Here is a 17,618-nt window from a genome sequence, read left to right as displayed (position 1 = left end):
AGTTACCTTTCTACAAGTAAATACCACATTTGTTTGAGAAAGCTAATCGGGTTCCGAGTATAGAGTAAAGTGGCACCCCTATTAATTTCTACTCTTCCCTGGTGCCTACCAGTGTAAGTAAGAATTATACTTACTTACCCTAAAATCACCCAAAATGTACTTGAACATAATTGTCAATAAAGTTGGCGAGTAAAAGTTTATCGACCCACTGTGCAAACTTACATGTGTGCGTGTCACTGCGTGTGCTGTGTGAAGAGCATTGAAAACCCAAAATTGGCGCGGCACGTCACCCTGTACGGGCCCTTAACCTTAAATTATTTCTTACTTTTTGGTGGTTTTTTGAAGTCGGTTTCTTATTTTTTTAAATTATTCTTTTATTTTATTATTTTTCGTTTATTTGCAATAATTATCAATCAAAAGTAAGATGCAAATGATACCAATAAGTCCTACTTCTCAATACGAATCATTCAAGCCTAAACACGAGGTAGTTGCTATATACCGTTGAGGAGTTCCCTTGACTGCCGTCCGTTTCCATCATCAGATCAGCTCAAGGTCACCATCATATTTTTTTGTTATAAGAACTATATTTACGTTCTAAATTTCATTAAAATCGGTTGATAAGTGCCCAAAATGGAAATTTATACCCCTGTTTTACCCCTTTACCTTGTTTTTTCTCCTTTTTTCGAAGTCGGTTAAAAACAAAAAGAGCAGTCTAGTATGTGTATAGTACCTAGTACCTACCGACCTACATAATATTTATACATTGTGGTGATACATTTGCATAGATAATGATATCTTCAAAAAAAAAGATTTTTCTGGATAGACGAGAACATTTTAGAACGTTTAGAAATAAACTTTGACAACTGAGTCAGGCAATTTTTTTTTCTTTAGATTTCCTTAAAAAAATACAGAGGCGGAAAAAAATATGATTATTCCACCGGCACCCGTTCAGAAAAGAAGAGGCCGGCTTTAATACTAAAATACCTCAAAGTGACCCTGGATAGATCTCTCACGTACAAAACCCACTGCCAAAACACCAAGAAGAAAAGCTCTCGAAACAACCTTCTGCGACGGCTTACGTCTACCAACTGGGGCGCCTCTCCGCAAGTTCTACGAATAAGTAGCTTAGCACTCTGCTTCTCAGCCGAATTTGCCTGCCCTATATGGGTAAGATTTCCATTCCTCAGAGCCAGAAGACAAAAGTCTTCAACCAGTGCGTCCTGCCAGTGATGACGTATGGTGCAGAGACGTGGACACGACGGCAGGACTGGTCTACCGATTTAAAGTCGCTCAGCTTGCTATGGAGACAGCTATGCTTGGGGTTTCTCTGCTGGATCATATCAGAAATGAGGTTATCTGTCAGAGGACTAAGGTTAACAAAAGCTGTCAAAATAAGCAAGCTGAAGTGGCAGCGGGCTGGTCATATCTGCGGAAGAACCGATAACCGTTGGGGTAGACGAGTTCTCGAGTGGAGACCACGAACGAGGCAAACGCAGCGTGGGACGCCCCCCTGCCCGCTGGACTGACGACCTTAGGGGGGTAGAGCCGGTATTGGTTGGATGAGGAAGGCCGAGGACAGAGTGTTGTGGCGCTCCTTGGATGGTTATTGGCTGATGATGATATAGGCAAGGTCCGCGCATGCTAGAGAAGTAGATTTTGCTCTTAACGACACAATTCGTATAGTAACGGGATGCCTCAAACCGACACCGCTCTACAAAGTCTACTCTCTGGCTGGGATAGCACCCCCTAGCATACGGCGAAAAGTGGCATGTTCTTTTGAGAAGGGCAAACAAGAATGCGACTCCAGACATACACTTTACTCACATACTGCCGCACCTTCCCGCCTTAAGAGCCGCAAAGCGTTCCTAAATAGTGAGGTGTCCTTAACGGATGAAAACCCACAAAACGCAAGGCTAAGGCACTGGGAAGAAAAGAAGCCTCAGGATCCTTTCCTACCTCTTGAGGAAAAACGTGCTCCCGGTATCAGTCTCCCCTGGCACATTTCAAATACACTAAATCGGTTGCGAGCAGAGGTAGGCTGATGCAAGGACAATCTTTGCAAGTGGGACTATACCGTTGGTACCAACCTATGCGACTGTGGTAGGTACCGCCCCCCTGACTATGGAGCATTTACTCTAAAAAAATAGACTATTCACCGACCGGTTCAGAAAAGAACGAAGGTGGCTTTCATAATTTAAATCATATTTCTTAAGACATGAAATCAACATTTGGAAAGATGGCTCAGGGCCGTTCTAGGCTTACGTCCTAAAATATTGTTCTGTACTTTTTTACTCCTCTAACCTAAAGCCCAAGGGCGGCCTGCCGGCCGCCCCTGGGCCGCCCTTCGGCGCCTTCCGCCCCGGGCTGTAGCCCTTTTAGCCCTAGGGTAAATACGCCCCTGATAACTCATGAATGAAAATTAATATACCTCTTGTGTTATATCTAACAACAGCCACTGTCAAGTGTACTCTGTTAGGATGAGCCAATAACGAGGATGATATTGAATAGAATCGTGGTTGTAGAGGTGGTAAAATAGCTGCTAATAGAGATCCTTTTGGTTTGCACGAAGGAAACATTTCCAACACTTCAGCCAAGTTCGGATAGTGGAAATGTCGCCAGTCATCATATTCTTCCGTGTCCTGAAAAAAAATCAAATCTTGAGTCTGAATTTAAAGCGCCGTTAGAGGTACAACTTGAGCTGAAGTAAGATTTAAAAGTTACCGCAACTAATTTCTTCAGTTCGTTTGCTTCATTTTCATTGCTGCATTTGCTTGCTAAATATTTTAGAACTGAGATGGAAGGCGGTGTTGTGATATCCAAAAATCGAGTGTAAATATCCCGGACTGTCATTGCTGATATGCGTTCGTGACGATGCCAATTTTTGAATGCACCTGAAACATTTAAAATGTTTTATATTTTCTGATATTTTTTTCGATTGAATTTTCTTACTACGATTATCTAAGTCCATGAAAGTACCTGTGACTGTAAGAGTTTCCTTCATGTTCTGTAATTGCATCGGTTTGTCATAATCGTCCACATCAGTAAGTTTCGCCAAAACGGCATCAACGATTTCTTTTCTGTTACATGCCATTATTCCAACATGGTCACCTGGATCATATTTTATATGTTCCTACAAAATGTAATTTAGTTTAACAACGATATTAATAACAATATATATATATATATATATATATGTGTTTATTTTAGTTTCTATCTTAAACCAATTGCTGATATTAATTACTACTTACTATTGGTTCTAGATCGACGAATATTGTAGCACGTTCTGAACAACAATGTCCCAGGTTTTTGTTTTCTTTCACGGTACATGATACCAACTGTCTTCGGAAACCAGTTTCTAGAGCTGACTTCATAGGTACCGCTTCAGTCACTTTGCCAAATCGAACGGTTTCTTCAGTCAATGGCATAGAACCAAATACGCTTTTTGCATTTTTTACCATATCGTTATCTTCAAGACAAAACGTTTCACATGATACCTGTAAAACAAAGTTAGTAGATGTATAAGGTACATAATTTTTAATGAAATTTATATAAAATTATAAGCTAATGTAATTTATGATGTATGAATGTTTTTAAATTCTTTTAATAGTAATTCTGTATAATATTACTTATATTATTATTATTATTGCCAACTATTACTTAGCAGTTCAATGAATGTTGCTTCCGCCTCTAATAGGAATGCACACGAGAACCATTTTGTGTCTTAGTTTTTAATAAATTGCATGTGTGTTATTCTGTTGGTGGAACAATAAATAAATAAATAATTTTTAAAATTATTTTAAAAAGCAACGTTTGGTTAAAATATGGTGTTACGGGGTAAGTCTATACACAATTTAAAAAAATATTATTTATTATTTTTAATAAAAAGCATGATTATTATTACTGCATAGACATCTTACTTGAAAAATATTTGAAGCCCACAGATGGAACTGTTGCTCTTGTCCTGACAATTCATCTCCAACTCCAATTTCTAGGAGTCTTTCCCCTCCGAGATCACCGAGAATTTTGTCAACGGTTTTAGCGAAGTTGCAGAATTTTGGATATGCACTTGATCCCAGACCGAACACGGCGAAGCAGACGTTGCTGAGTGGACCGATGTGCCCATCGATAGATGACGTAGCCACACTGCCTGTAATTTGGTTTTCTTATTAGGTATAACATTTGTTGCAATAACGTGGACTTATTACTGGACTCTAAATTACAAATCATTGAGTACACTAGAGTGTGTGACTCTGTGGGCAAGGGTACATTTTTAATTAGCAAATAACATATAAGACGAATTTTTTAGGAATATAAATCACTTTAGCCTATCTCATCGGGAACTAAAAAACGTAAATTATTATGAAAAATACAAACTTTTCAGTGATTCAAGTCGCGACAGTGGCTTCTTGAATTCAGTGACGGGGGTCATGATGCTGTTGGCTCTCATCAATGATTTTGGGGTCGGGGTTTTCAGTTTCATACTCCTGTAACAAATAAAATTAAGTAAGTATTAGTTTCATTTTAAGGCTAATGATATTCTGGATTGTATTTCGCAGAGTGAAATAAGTACAATCATATTTTTTTGCTTCTTGTAATAGTTAATAATTAAATTAATAGTAATATATAACCTATAAGTATGAATTAAAAGGAATACATTATAAAAATGATGTCCCATGCCATGAAGAGAAAAGGGCGCACACAGTACTTTTCCAGATATTTCAGCCCATCATCATTACTAATGAAAAATCATTCCCTTACCCGGCACTGAAATCTGTTACTTGATGGCCTTGATACTGTTGCTCGTGGTAGAACATTTGAAACAGGTGGTCGGCAAATTCCTAAAACACAAACAAGCCATTTGACTTATTAACATAACGTTGAGATCATATTAAAATTAATTACCACAAACGACGACATTCAGTATTATGATTAGATTGATCAGTTTTAATTAAGTTACTCACCACACCATTCGCAGGTGGCTCGCCATTACCGAATGTTGAAGTCACTACCAGTAAAAGAGTTTCATGCTCTATTGAGAACATATCGTATTCCGACATACAATGTACCTGAAACATACACATATTTTAAAACTATTTTGTCATACTGAAACACACGTTCTATCCATTGATTCAACGTAAGTATCGAATAGGTGCTAAATAGGACCATTCGTAGACCATACCGAGGTACCACTCTTTATAAATCCGATTTACCAGCATGGAATTTTAAAACGTACCTGTGCATTGAAAACGTGACCGAATATATTTCCTAGCTCCTTGGCATACTGTTCAGATTTGCCCGTCTCAGTGGCGTACAGTATTGTGGCTTTGATTCGCTTAGAGAGGGCATGGCCGAACAATCTGGATGTAAACTTGACGGCTCTGGCGATCTGCTTGAAGTGGAACTTTCGCTTGCCCTCCGACTTAGCCGGCTTCTTCCATTGGTGGGTCTTCCATGCTGGTTCCTATGATAAAAGATTATAATGCATAAAAACATGAAAATACAGCAAAGTTTTGAATAAAATATTCCGAAGAAATTGCATAAGTACCTGATAGTCGTAAGAAGGTCTGAAGTAGTAAAGCGCCATTTCTTGATGAAACACTGGCGTGAGAGAAGACGACATCGGAGGCACTATCCATATCCAGTCGGCCGGACATCCGCCTCTAAAATTAACAAAAACATAATTTAATTTTACTTACCACCGAATTTCGAACGCACAAGCGCAATCAATAAAAATAAATAAAATGCAAATGATCCAATTACCGGTTAAAATAAATATACGGACTGACCTGCTTTTGTTTTCATTGTCCAAATGCTTAATGAACTGTTCGGACGCAGTGTGGTGGTCTACGATTGTCGCGTTGTCTCGGTGGAAGCTGTGCAGCACGGCGAGGTTCACTTCGACCAACGCTTTATCTTTCCACAGAGACGTGTACGATTTTGTGTCCAATCCCATTTTCATGGCTACGGTCTGGAAGTCGTAAGGTTTTTACACTGATGCATTTTTCAGTGTGTCGTCGTGTCAGAGCACAACACGCGGCATCAAACTGATATGAAGGATGATTTACATTTTACGGTTCTACCTTGTTTGACCTAAGATTTATTTGCCTAATCTCGTGTTGCATAGTACCGTTTGGTCAAAGTCTCGTTTCGCCGAAAATTATATGGCATAAATCTTGTTTAGTAAAAAGTTATTTCGCATAATCTTGTTTAGCCTAATAATGTTATGGTCAAATCTTAAATAGCCTAATAATGCTATGGCATATGTTATACAAAGTAATAATATTCGTTTTTATTTAACTACCACGGAGCGTTTTCCTACATAGCGCAAACTGGTGCCTTGTACTGTTTATACTATGTGGAAAACGCTCCGCTCCGCTTCGCTGTGCTCCGCTTTGCTTTTGACGATCATGTGCACCTAACACGCTCCTCCTCGCTTTGCTCGTCGTCGCACCTATCTTTAGGTTACGATCCCATGGGGTTTAATGGCGTTTGTAATAATTATAATGGTCATTCAATTCACTTTCGTCTTTTAATCATTCAATATCGTGATTTTCAGGATGCAAGAGAAGAATATCGCAATTTGTACATTTACTACATACTTAATAAATTATTTTTTATGATAATAATGAGAAAAACAATATTATACCTTTACAAAAATAAATTTGAGCAAACGAAACTTAGGTGTTTAAAGATTGTGCCTAAAGAGTTTTAGACGAAACGAGCCTTATGCCACATAAGTCTTGGCAAAGTGATGGTTCGGCCAAAAAAATTTAGACCATACGAGTTATGCGAAATGGGTTTTGGTCAATAAAGATTATGCGAGATGAGGGGAACCGACATTTTACATACTGTCACTCCGAGCGGAGTTCATTTTAAAATAACGTTAGGAGGTGGCAGTGTGTTCATAGTGTGCCTATAAATCTAGTCTAGCTCAGTGCGCAGTGGTAAGGACGGTAATAATTTCATACCCAGTTTATAAATGTGGCGGTTATAAGAGCAATAAATTTACAATGCGTAAGTGTTTTATTAGCGCTATACAGAAACAAACGACTTGGTATATCTGCAAGAAATTAATTTTGTTTTGAATTTTCAAACGTATGTTCGTGTATTGAATACTATAAAAGTAGACATGAAGTGCTCGTATATTTAGAAACCACTGTGTAAATTGAGACACCGACTCACCTCAACAGTGTTGAACCTGTTGGAGTCACAGAGGTTTCGACAGCCGATCTCAGTGCTCATGTACCAGCCGTTGAAGGCATTCGCCGTGAACTCCAGACCTCCGCAGTCGAACCTCATGCTGGAGACGGCGGGCAACGCGTACCAGCGAAGCTGCAGCTCTTTGAACCAATCAAACCTGGTGATGGAAAGAGAAAACAGATGAAAATCGTTCCCGGTCTTATTCTCAGCTGGCTATGACTGTTTTGACTGGCGGTGTTATAATGATTTTGTTATAGCCATTTTTATTGGTCCAACCTGATGACAGGACCAGAACGACAAGAATGCAGATTATATTACCTCTTGAAAGCCATGTTTAAAGAATATATACTTGATGATATCGATTCTGAAGGCGGAAATTTTAAATTTAGAGACGTCAAAACCTTAATTTCTTTGTTTAAAATTCGACTCTATGATTGTTTCCGTAAATGTCATTTTATGCTAGCAATTTTTTTAGTTTGACAGCGTTAAAATTAGAATTTCTGCCTTCAGAATCAACATCAATATATTATTTTAGTATTAACTTGGAAATGTTTTTGAATAACTATGTTACAATTTGGTGCAGAGCCGCAAAACGGCTTTGGTCTAAAATACGAATGTAAAACAATATTATGAATCTGTTACAAATACTAACTCGGGGTGCTCCAAATGTACCTCCATGACTATGTCTCGAGGTATTTCAAAGAACTCTGGATCTTTGCCGTCGGCGGACAGTACGAGGGGCAAAATGTCCCACGCTGTGTACTTGGGTTTCCAGCCCAGCTGGATGCATATCTGTAACAAACGTGAAAGTATGTTAAATTGTAAAACTGTGCAGTGTTATCCAGATTAACTGATATTTGGTTGTCGGTTCCTAGAACCTGAAGGTTCCAGATACCTCAAAAGTTACCAGTTTCTCCCATATTTACATTTGATATAGTCAAAAAATTACAATCTTTATATTACCAGAGCTGAACTACAGTTGGTCACCGTTGTGAGAATATCAGACAGCCAAATCAGTCTTCAGTCTCTCACTGGCCAAGGTGCACCGGAATAAGTCATTGGCTACCACTCGTGCACCCTCAACCTCATCATCACAACCAATCACGTCCTCACTGCTAGGGCACGGGTCTCTTTCCAATGTATGAAGGATTTCGGCTAAGTCCATCACACTGACCTAGAGCAGGTTGGTGGACCGAAAACCTGATGTCTACATAAAGGCACAACAAGAAGTCTTATCATCATCCTTACATCAGTGAACTCGACCCTGGCGGGGTCACCCAGCACGCCACCGTCCGGCTGGCGGTACCCGGCGTACGTGATCAGCTGCGGGTTCCAGATCCGGTAGTCGTGCTGCCCGTCCGTGCGGGGAGGGAAGATGGTTATTGCTGACCTGGTGAGAGGATATTTAGTATATAATTATAACCACCGACCTTCCATTGACGTTCCATTCACTGGGACTTTTACGTAGCTCGTGAGTGTATAAGAGACCTTTTTCTTTCCGAATGGTGAGTAATTTTTTAGTTGACTTTCATGAAGATTTTTTATTTTATGACGAATAAAAATGAATTCTTTCTTATTAAGTATATAAGTATGATGTTAAATTAAAATGAATAAATAAATAGTTAATTGGGCCCTAGAAATAATGAAACATTATACATATTATGACTTAATTTATCAAACAACGGTTTTGCGAGTTTTGCGCAAATTCATTATTTTAGAAAGATATTTGCTTTATTCCTTAGAATGAAATTGTTATACTTACAAGACGTATTTTTCTAAGAAGTCAGGATAGAATTATAAATGTATTTTTTCAGTATCGTTTATTGGAATAATTCCGTGCTCTACTCTTCAGGTATTTCCAATTTAGTGTGTCAGAGCGGTTACGTCTAAAGGAAGGAATCCTCAAATTAAACTGTGCACCCAAAATCTCTTTTTTCAGCAAATACCTATTTTCCCTCTAACTCTGAAGAAAATAAATATTCAAGTATAAGGTAGAGGTACTTATTACTCTTTCCCACGTATTCGATATAGAAAAATATTAATAAAAAATATCTAAATTCCTGTCCGATCTCTAACAGAAAACAAATTCATTATACTTACATCAGGATGTTAAAAAAAGAGAATGAATTGTAAACAACTTTTTCATGTCCAAGCTTAAGCTTTTGAAAATTTACGAAAAAATATGTTTTTTGTACAAAAGCTTGTCTGGAATGACCCCCTGACTGCCCCTTATTAGTCATCCCCTTTTTGCTTACACTTTTGCAACAAATCTAGATGTAGATATTACCTGATATTGCCTTTGTTGGTGGCGTATTTGATGTGAGTGCAGAGAGCCTCGAACATGCCGGTGGCCGTCGTCACCTCCCTGCAGTCGAACAGCTGCCAACAAATAAATAATGATAGACAGGGTAGAATTTTATAAATGACTTAACCTCCTGACACCTGGCGTGCTATGAGTAGAAAAAAAGTATAATAATAATATATAGTTTAAAAATACCTATATTAAAAGTTTTACGGAGTATCCCTGTTATTCCTTTAAAGTTTTATAAAGTACCTACCTATCCCTTGACAAAGTGACAAAAGAGTTCAGTAGTTAATTTTTTTATTTTTTTTTTTAAATTTAATACATTTATACCTCTCGGGGTCGGGAGGTTAAGTACCATTTGTCTGATGAATGTATTTCAAGGTTCAATCCAAGGACAAATAGCGCCAGAATTGAAAAAAAATCATAACATCCGTTAGAAAGCGTTTTTCACAAAACTGCCGCGTTTCACGCCCTCTTCATGCCAATTTTAGAACCTACCTCCCAATACCTAATGTATATATATAGTAAGTACCTAGAATGTAGAAGTTGTTTCCGCTAGAAACGGCCAGTTTTAGCGTTTGTTACTGGTGGGCCTTGGGTTGAACCCTAAATGTTTATTGAAAACAAAAGAATGTATGTTCAAAATGCTAAACAATATTATGAACCGACTAATCAACTGGTTAATAGGTAAGTACCTAAAATAAATAAACATAGCTTATCCTGTACATTATTAAAATAGAATACCATTGTGCACTGCGTAATTTAAAGTGTAGGTAATAATTAATAAATAATATACATTTGCATGGTAATTATGACATATTGAGACCAAGGCCATGGCCATATTAACCATTAGAATCTGATCAAATCTCCATTCAACAGTAAGCCGTAACCAAATAAAATCTATGAATCAATAATAAATATCAAAACTCCGTCAATTTTATAAGCTCGTTATATTTTATTGCTGTAAAATAGTTTTACGTAATATTTATGTTTTAATTTCGTTTGAGTCTGGGAGGCCATTCTTGCTTGCAAAAAAAGCTTCTAGCTCTATCTCGCTGCATCAAGCATACCGATTGCACTAAAGTTTTCGTTCGTTCGTTGTTTATCAAGCTAAAGTAACCTTCCTGCATGTAATGACTTCCGACTAATGCGTCACATCTCGTTATAAGTTGTCTCACATTAGCGCGACGGCCACCCTAATTAAAAGTTGTCTGTGGTCGCCGCTCGGCCCTCAAAGAGAACACAACAAGTGCTTAAATATTATTCCTTTTCGCGTGGTTCCTTTTTATGTCGTGTTGTGAATCGCTTGAGCATCTGTACGGAGCGGATTTTTATTTGTGAAATAAATAATTAACAGCCGTTTTATGTTAAGTTATTTGGGCAACTTGACCAGAAACATTGATCACTGATAAATTTCACCCCATTTATAAATACATTTTGTATTTTTACTAGTCTTTTCCGGGAATACATATGGCCTTTCCTAACTTATTGCCTCTTTAGAAAGGTACATCGTAAAACCTGAAGAAATCGTATTTTTACCGAGGTAAGTGAAGGAGTTTAAAAGGTCGGTTTACACCTATTTCCGCTGAGCTAAGTAATTTATTACCCTTTCATTTAATCTACCTCATTCTGAATTCATCTCCTTACCGAATACTTAGTACTTTCTTACATTCCGGCTTCCGTATTTAGAAAAAAGGAATTATTTTTGCACTTGTTATTATATTTCTCTGAGCCAATGAAAACAAACCTCTTGGTTGCTTTTGGTTGGATTTGGTTTTGGTTATGACCGAGTTAGTAAGCGTAAGTGGCAGTGGGCTGGTCACATCTGTCGATTAACCTTTAGCCGATGGGGTAAGCGATTGAATAGAATAGAATAGAATAGAATTCATTTATTCACCAGAAACAAGGTATATATACAGTAGTTCTTAAAGTACAGTTTATAGAGACAATCATGTTTCACCGAGCAGACGGTATGTGAAATACAATTTTAATGTAATTATAGGTACAATTTTAATTCATGCAATTTATTTATATTGATTTAATATGCTATTAAGTCAACAACAATAATAATTTATAATACTTTATGTCTATTTATAAAAGCTTAAAATACAATTTATATAATTTAATTTCATTCTCATTTCTACTAATTAATAATACAATTTAATAACACTTAATATTAGTTAATAACTATTATCAAAAAAATCTTTAATTGCATAAAACATTTTTTCAGTCAACCACTGTTTTAGTTTTTGCTTAAAATGATTGAGTGGCAACTGCTTTATATCGTTTGGGATACGATTATAAATCTTTATGGTCATGATATGACAGTTTTTGCTGTATAATGCACTTTTATTTTTAGGTAACACAAGTCGTTCTTGGTTCCTGGTGTTAAAATTTACAACATTACCTACTTTTGTATAAAGGTTTGGGTTACTTTTGACATGTATGCCAACCTCTAGTATGTACATACAAACAAGTGTCATTATTTTTGATTTTTTGAACAGTGGCTTACATGAGTCTGTTTGTTTTTTGCCATATATTGCCCTCAAGCATTTTTTCTGCACTATAAAAGCCTTATTGAAATCTGTGGAATTTCCCCAAATTAACAAACCATATCTTAGTACAGAAAGTACATAGCCGTGATATGCTGCCAATGCAACTTTTTGTCCGGATATTTTGCTTAACCTGTAGAGAGCATATACAAATCTATTTAACTTCTTACATACAATATCAATATGGGATTTCCAATTGCAGTGTCTATCAATTGTTACACCAAGAAATTTGATTGATTCAGACTCTTTTATTATTATATTTTTATGTTTTATTGTAATTTTAGCTTTTTTGTTATTATAATTATAAAATTGTACATAAGTAGTTTTATCTAGGTTAACTTTAAGATTGTTCGACTGAAGCCAACCAACAACTGATTCAATAGTTAAATTAATCTCAGACTCTAATCTCTCTTTATTTGTTGAAATTAAAATAGATATGTCATCTGCAAATAATATTGTCCTATAATTTGATACATCTGGTAGATCATTAATGTACAGAAGGAATAGTATTGGCCCTAGAACACTTCCTTGAGGTACTCCAAATGTATTTTCCCTAGTCGAAGAATCAAATAATACTATTTCATCATTGACTATGCTATCAATCCGAACAAACTGCTGTCTATTCTGCAGATAGCTCTGTATCCAATCTAGAGCAGGTCCTCTGATGCCATAGTTATTACATTTATATAAAAGCGTTTTATGGTCCACAAAGTCGAATGCTTTTGACATATCAAAGAACATTACGATAGCTGGTTCACGAACATCAATTAGCTGAGAAACATCCTTTATAAGATTGTAAACAGCCAATGAGGTGGATTTCTTTTTTTGAAAACCAAATTGTTCATCGGCTATGATTTTAAATTTATCAATGAAAGCAATAAGCCTTTTCTTAAATATTTTTTCAAAAATCTTAGATATTACTGGGAGAAGCGCCACAGGTCTGTATTTACCCATGCATGTTTTATCGCCTTGATTGGAGACCGCGACTAGGCAAACGTAGTGTAGGCCGCGCTAGATGGGGTGACAACTTGCGAAAGGTGGCTGGTATTCATTGGATACGGAAAGCTATAAATCGCACCCAGTGGCTTGCTTTCGTAGTGGAGGCCTACATCCAGCAGTGGTCTGCTATAGGCTAATGACCCTGTACGAGAGCCCCCCTACTCCTACCCACTAACCTGCAGCTTCTTCCACTGTATCCGGCCGATGCAGCGGGCGGCGTTCCTCCAGGCCAGCTTGGCCCCGAACACCAGCTCGGCGGTCTTCAGCTTGTAGGTGCCGGTCTCTGTGAGCTCATCGCGGACCTCCTTGAGGCGCCGCACGTGGGCCTCCGAGTTCTCTCTGGTGGGGTAAGTGGGGGGTCATATGGGTTTTTAGAATTGGCCACTTACAAACTATTTAATTAACTAACTTAAACAACGTTAAAAAACACTGACATTCAACAAAAAATCGCATAACTAAGCTAAGCCAATTTTGATCAAATATGGCTAAGAAGTGTATAAGAATACTTCGTATAACATTACCTATGACCCAAAAAAAAAAACAATTTGAAAATCAGTTCAGGCGTTTGGGAGCTACGCTACCACAGACAGATACAAACACATAATGGTCCAAAAGTGGTAAATTATTTTATATAATATATGTATAATATAAATATAAATAGAATAATATAAAGGAATACCTAGTTATGAATTCGGCTATTAGGTACCTGGTTACAGATTTGGACCCCAACAAATTTCAAAGCGCTTACTAAATTTTGTGGCTTAACAGCAGGAATTAATAATTAGGTACCTAATCACGGTTGTGGTTGCCGTAATATTCATCTGTTGACTACCACGAATGTACTCTGATCATTAGCATCATAACAATATTTTTCTTTTTGACGGTTTCTCTCTGTCCCGCATCAGGCTGCGTTTTGCGTGAATTGTGTGAATGCATGAATGAACGTTATATGCGTTTTCCGTGTAAACGGAGAGATTTCAAGCATACATCGTTCGGACGATTCACGCAAAACGCAGCGTCATGCGTGTGGGAACCGCATTTGAGCGCATTTCGGTCACTCTCTCTGGGTCTAAGACGAAAAACTAAATTTCAGTGTGCTGCTGCGTGAGCCACGACTCTATCTCGTTGTATTTAACCTACCAATTGCTCTCGTTCGTTCGTTTTTCGTAGTATTGACTAGTATAGAGTCACCCTCCTGAAGCTTAGCTTTAACAAAAATAACAGCACAAATTATTTCCTACCTTCGTATGGAAGCGAAGTACTGTTGCAGTAGGATCTGCGCATCACTGTAGACCTCGTCAGGGGTTCTCAACACGGAGCCGCGGCCAGGGATGTCCATCACGCTGGACTGACACACCTTCTCCGAACATTTCGTTGTCTGTCGGGTAAATTGGAAACGTCAGTCACACAACAGGAATATGCAGAAAACATGTAAAACACAAGGTACAAACACAGGGTCGGCAGAACAATGTTACTGGATATTAGAGGTGGATGGATTCGTAAATCCGATATAGAGCAAAAGATGATACGTAGTCAATAATGTAGATAGGAAAATCTTATACAGGGTATTGCAAAAAGGGTATACTAAGCCGAGTATAGCCTTTTTGGAACACCCTGTATAGACTTAAAACCTCTAAATATTCCTTTAATCACAAACTAAGTACCGCTCACCAAACTAAAACTTTAATCACAAATAAGTACCTACCTACTCTCACTGACATGTACCTACTACCTACCTACTCTTCAAACTGATCAACTTTCCCAAAGAATCATGCACCGCAATGAAACTTTTTAACCAATACATCGTCATTGCTGTATCCTAATCCTAATCAATATTATAAATGCGAAAGTAACTGTGTCTGTCTGTCTGTCTGTTACTCTTTCACGCCAAAACTACTGAACGGATTTGAATGTAATTTGGTATACATATGGTCTAGACCCTGGGAAAGAACATAGGCTACTTTTTATCCCGGAATTCCCACGGGAATACTTTTTAATGCGAAGCGAAGCGCGCGGGAACAGCTAGTATTGTATAAGTTCAAAAAATACAAGGCAGGTCAAAGTAGAGTAAAGCGAATAGTCGTAACCTACACACCGTCGCAAATTATTTTCTGTATTACCCCAATCAAAGTGCAATCAGTCGCCCTCTCGCACACCCCATGCACTATTATGTGGCCACCCTGTATCATGCTAATCAGCTGCTCAATAGTGAACCTATCAATGCTGAGGAGCAACCTCATAGCAATTACATTCTATTCATTGACAAAGTACAGTCCAACTATAAAGTCCTGACATGAAAGAGTGCGATTTTGCAAAGACTTTTATCATTATCAGTCATTTACTTACATTTACATACATTAAAAAAAAACCGTTTGGCAATGGCTTTCTAAGGGATTAGTCCTTTAATAAATAAAATACATCGATTAAATACAGTCCCTAACAATTAGTTAAGATCCACTTCCGTTTTCAGGACTTTATTATATAGTTTAACTGTAGGTACAAGACTATTCAGGTATTAGGTCAGTTTCAATAAATATGAATAAAACATTATGTATTTCCCTGGGTATCCTGCGTAAATGGCGCCCCGATTCCAGTAATTATGTTTTTAATGTTTATATTTGTTTTTATCAGAATAAGGTTTTTATGATAGGAAAATTACGGAAATCCCATGGGTAGGCCGGTATTAAACAAAATCAAACCTTTTAGACAAAGCAAATCTCGCTAGAAAAAAAAAGCGCAATAGATTTTGTCTATCTGCTTATAATCATAAATTTAACGTCTCTATATACAAACTTATTTCTTATACTTAATTATTTATTTACGGGGTACCTACCTACCTAACTTAAATATATAAACTGAATATATTAGGTTTGTCACGTGAGTCTGAGTAAATAAGTATTTAGCTAGATGCAGGAAGTGAACATTTCATTAGTATACTTATATACTTTACATTACATACGTACACATGTATGTGTGCCTAGGTATATAATTGGTTGTTTACTAAATCACTTAGCTTAGTACGAGATGTCCTTATGGGCTCATAAAGTTAATAAATGTAAATAAATATGTAACCCCAGCCGTATGTCAAACATCCGTGCTAACTAGTCATGAATTAACACTAGAGTGATATATTTGAAACTAAGAATATTACTTCGGTACCTACTGCGTATATTTAAAACACGTGTTTTTATGAATTTGCAAAAGAGACAAGTAATAATAACTGACAGTTGATAATAATAAGAATATAGTATAATACCTACTTATAATTATTTATTTTACACTAGTAGAAATTGATAAAATCAAAAGAGGTCCGTCCTATCTGACAATGAAAAATGTAGGCACCTAAACGCGTTTAAGGGCTGATTCTTCAATGGTCAGATAAGTTTAGTGATATCTGAAGAATAAAATTGCTGCTGTCACTGTCTAATACAAACATTCAGATGCGACAGCTACAATTATATTCCTCCGATAACACTTATCAGACTATTGAAAAATCAGCCCTAAGTAAAATAATTAATTCTTGGAAAAAATACTATAGATGCTTGTTTCTGTAAGTATTTCCAATATCCTTTGCGTATCGAGTCTTGAAAACAAACGGAAGACATTCTATAAGTAGGTACTCTTACCTCTATTCATACCAGTCATTGACACAGTATTTCTTATGCAACCTTTTCCGTCTACCGTACCAAGAACTAGTTTTTTTTTCTAATCAGATGTATTGAAATGATAATTAGCCGTGTCAGGGAGGTTACTCTATAGTGACGAAAAACGAAGTTACGGAGCGCTGCCGCGGGACTTTATCTCGTTATATTAAGCCGGGTCCAGACATTGTATCATTTGCCCGATCCGATCACCATGTCCGTATCGTCGACGCGTATCATGATCGCATATGTGGACTGTTAATGATACGCGATCTCGATACGCCGTTATGATACGGCCCGGCCCGTCCCATGTTGTATCGGTTTTTGCCCGATCATCAAAAGAATTATGACTAATGTGAAGATATAGAGCGAATCGGAGGCGTCCACAACTTGATACGGCGCTTGATACAATACGCAGATACGGTACGGTGATCGGATACGGTGATAGGATAGGGCAAACGATACACTATGTCTGGACCCGGCATTAAACCTGCCGATTGCACATCTCTCGTACGTTCGTTTTTTGTCAGTATAGAGTAACCCTCTAGCCCATTGTTCGTCGATCATTGGTCGCTGGGGAATACCTGCTCTGCATCCGTCTAGTGACCGGTCACGCTTCTTTATCTAATCTATCATCTTCTATAATACAAAAATGAAACACAATACAGTTAAAATTTAGACTGGTGACTCGAGGTGGTCAACATCCAATGGCTGTCGGATGCAGTGACATATATGCAAAAAAATTAATATGTTCAGTGTTTTGGATGTTATATGGTAGGTATATATGGCTCAATCAACTCGCGTCTCTATAAAAATAATAAAAATATTATGTCACGCTCACGTATAATTTTAACAATATGTAAAGTAAAAATTCAATTTCCTCCAACTACTTACCTACCTACTAATCTTTTTTTAAAGGTA

The 17,618-nt window shown here is 37.3% G+C and overlaps 1 protein-coding gene across 1 annotated transcript in view; it reads right to left on the bottom strand.

Moving 5' to 3' along the window:
- LOC105388815 (nitric oxide synthase) overlaps nucleotides 1-17,618 on the bottom strand; it is a 28,410-nt gene that overhangs the window by 4,497 nt on the left and 6,295 nt on the right. Inside the window, exons 2-18 of the mRNA XM_011559818.3 lie at nucleotides 14,298-14,434; nucleotides 13,233-13,395; nucleotides 9,488-9,579; nucleotides 8,449-8,590; nucleotides 7,853-7,992; nucleotides 7,183-7,357; nucleotides 5,787-5,968; nucleotides 5,546-5,660; nucleotides 5,234-5,461; nucleotides 4,962-5,066; nucleotides 4,759-4,838; nucleotides 4,375-4,484; nucleotides 3,918-4,147; nucleotides 3,249-3,494; nucleotides 2,977-3,130; nucleotides 2,722-2,891; nucleotides 2,429-2,639 (exon numbers count right to left, since the gene is read on the bottom strand). Of these exons, the coding sequence (XP_011558120.3) occupies nucleotides 2,429-2,639; nucleotides 2,722-2,891; nucleotides 2,977-3,130; nucleotides 3,249-3,494; nucleotides 3,918-4,147; nucleotides 4,375-4,484; nucleotides 4,759-4,838; nucleotides 4,962-5,066; nucleotides 5,234-5,461; nucleotides 5,546-5,660; nucleotides 5,787-5,968; nucleotides 7,183-7,357; nucleotides 7,853-7,992; nucleotides 8,449-8,590; nucleotides 9,488-9,579; nucleotides 13,233-13,395; nucleotides 14,298-14,434 (2,680 nt within the window). The remainder of the gene's footprint in view (nucleotides 1-2,428; nucleotides 2,640-2,721; nucleotides 2,892-2,976; nucleotides 3,131-3,248; nucleotides 3,495-3,917; nucleotides 4,148-4,374; nucleotides 4,485-4,758; nucleotides 4,839-4,961; nucleotides 5,067-5,233; nucleotides 5,462-5,545; nucleotides 5,661-5,786; nucleotides 5,969-7,182; nucleotides 7,358-7,852; nucleotides 7,993-8,448; nucleotides 8,591-9,487; nucleotides 9,580-13,232; nucleotides 13,396-14,297; nucleotides 14,435-17,618) is intronic.

The sequence above is a fragment of the Plutella xylostella genome, chromosome 10, assembly GCF_932276165.1.
Source record: "Plutella xylostella chromosome 10, ilPluXylo3.1, whole genome shotgun sequence".
NCBI lineage: Eukaryota > Metazoa > Arthropoda > Insecta > Lepidoptera > Plutellidae > Plutella > Plutella xylostella.
This window is presented reverse-complemented; position numbering and strand designations above follow the sequence as displayed.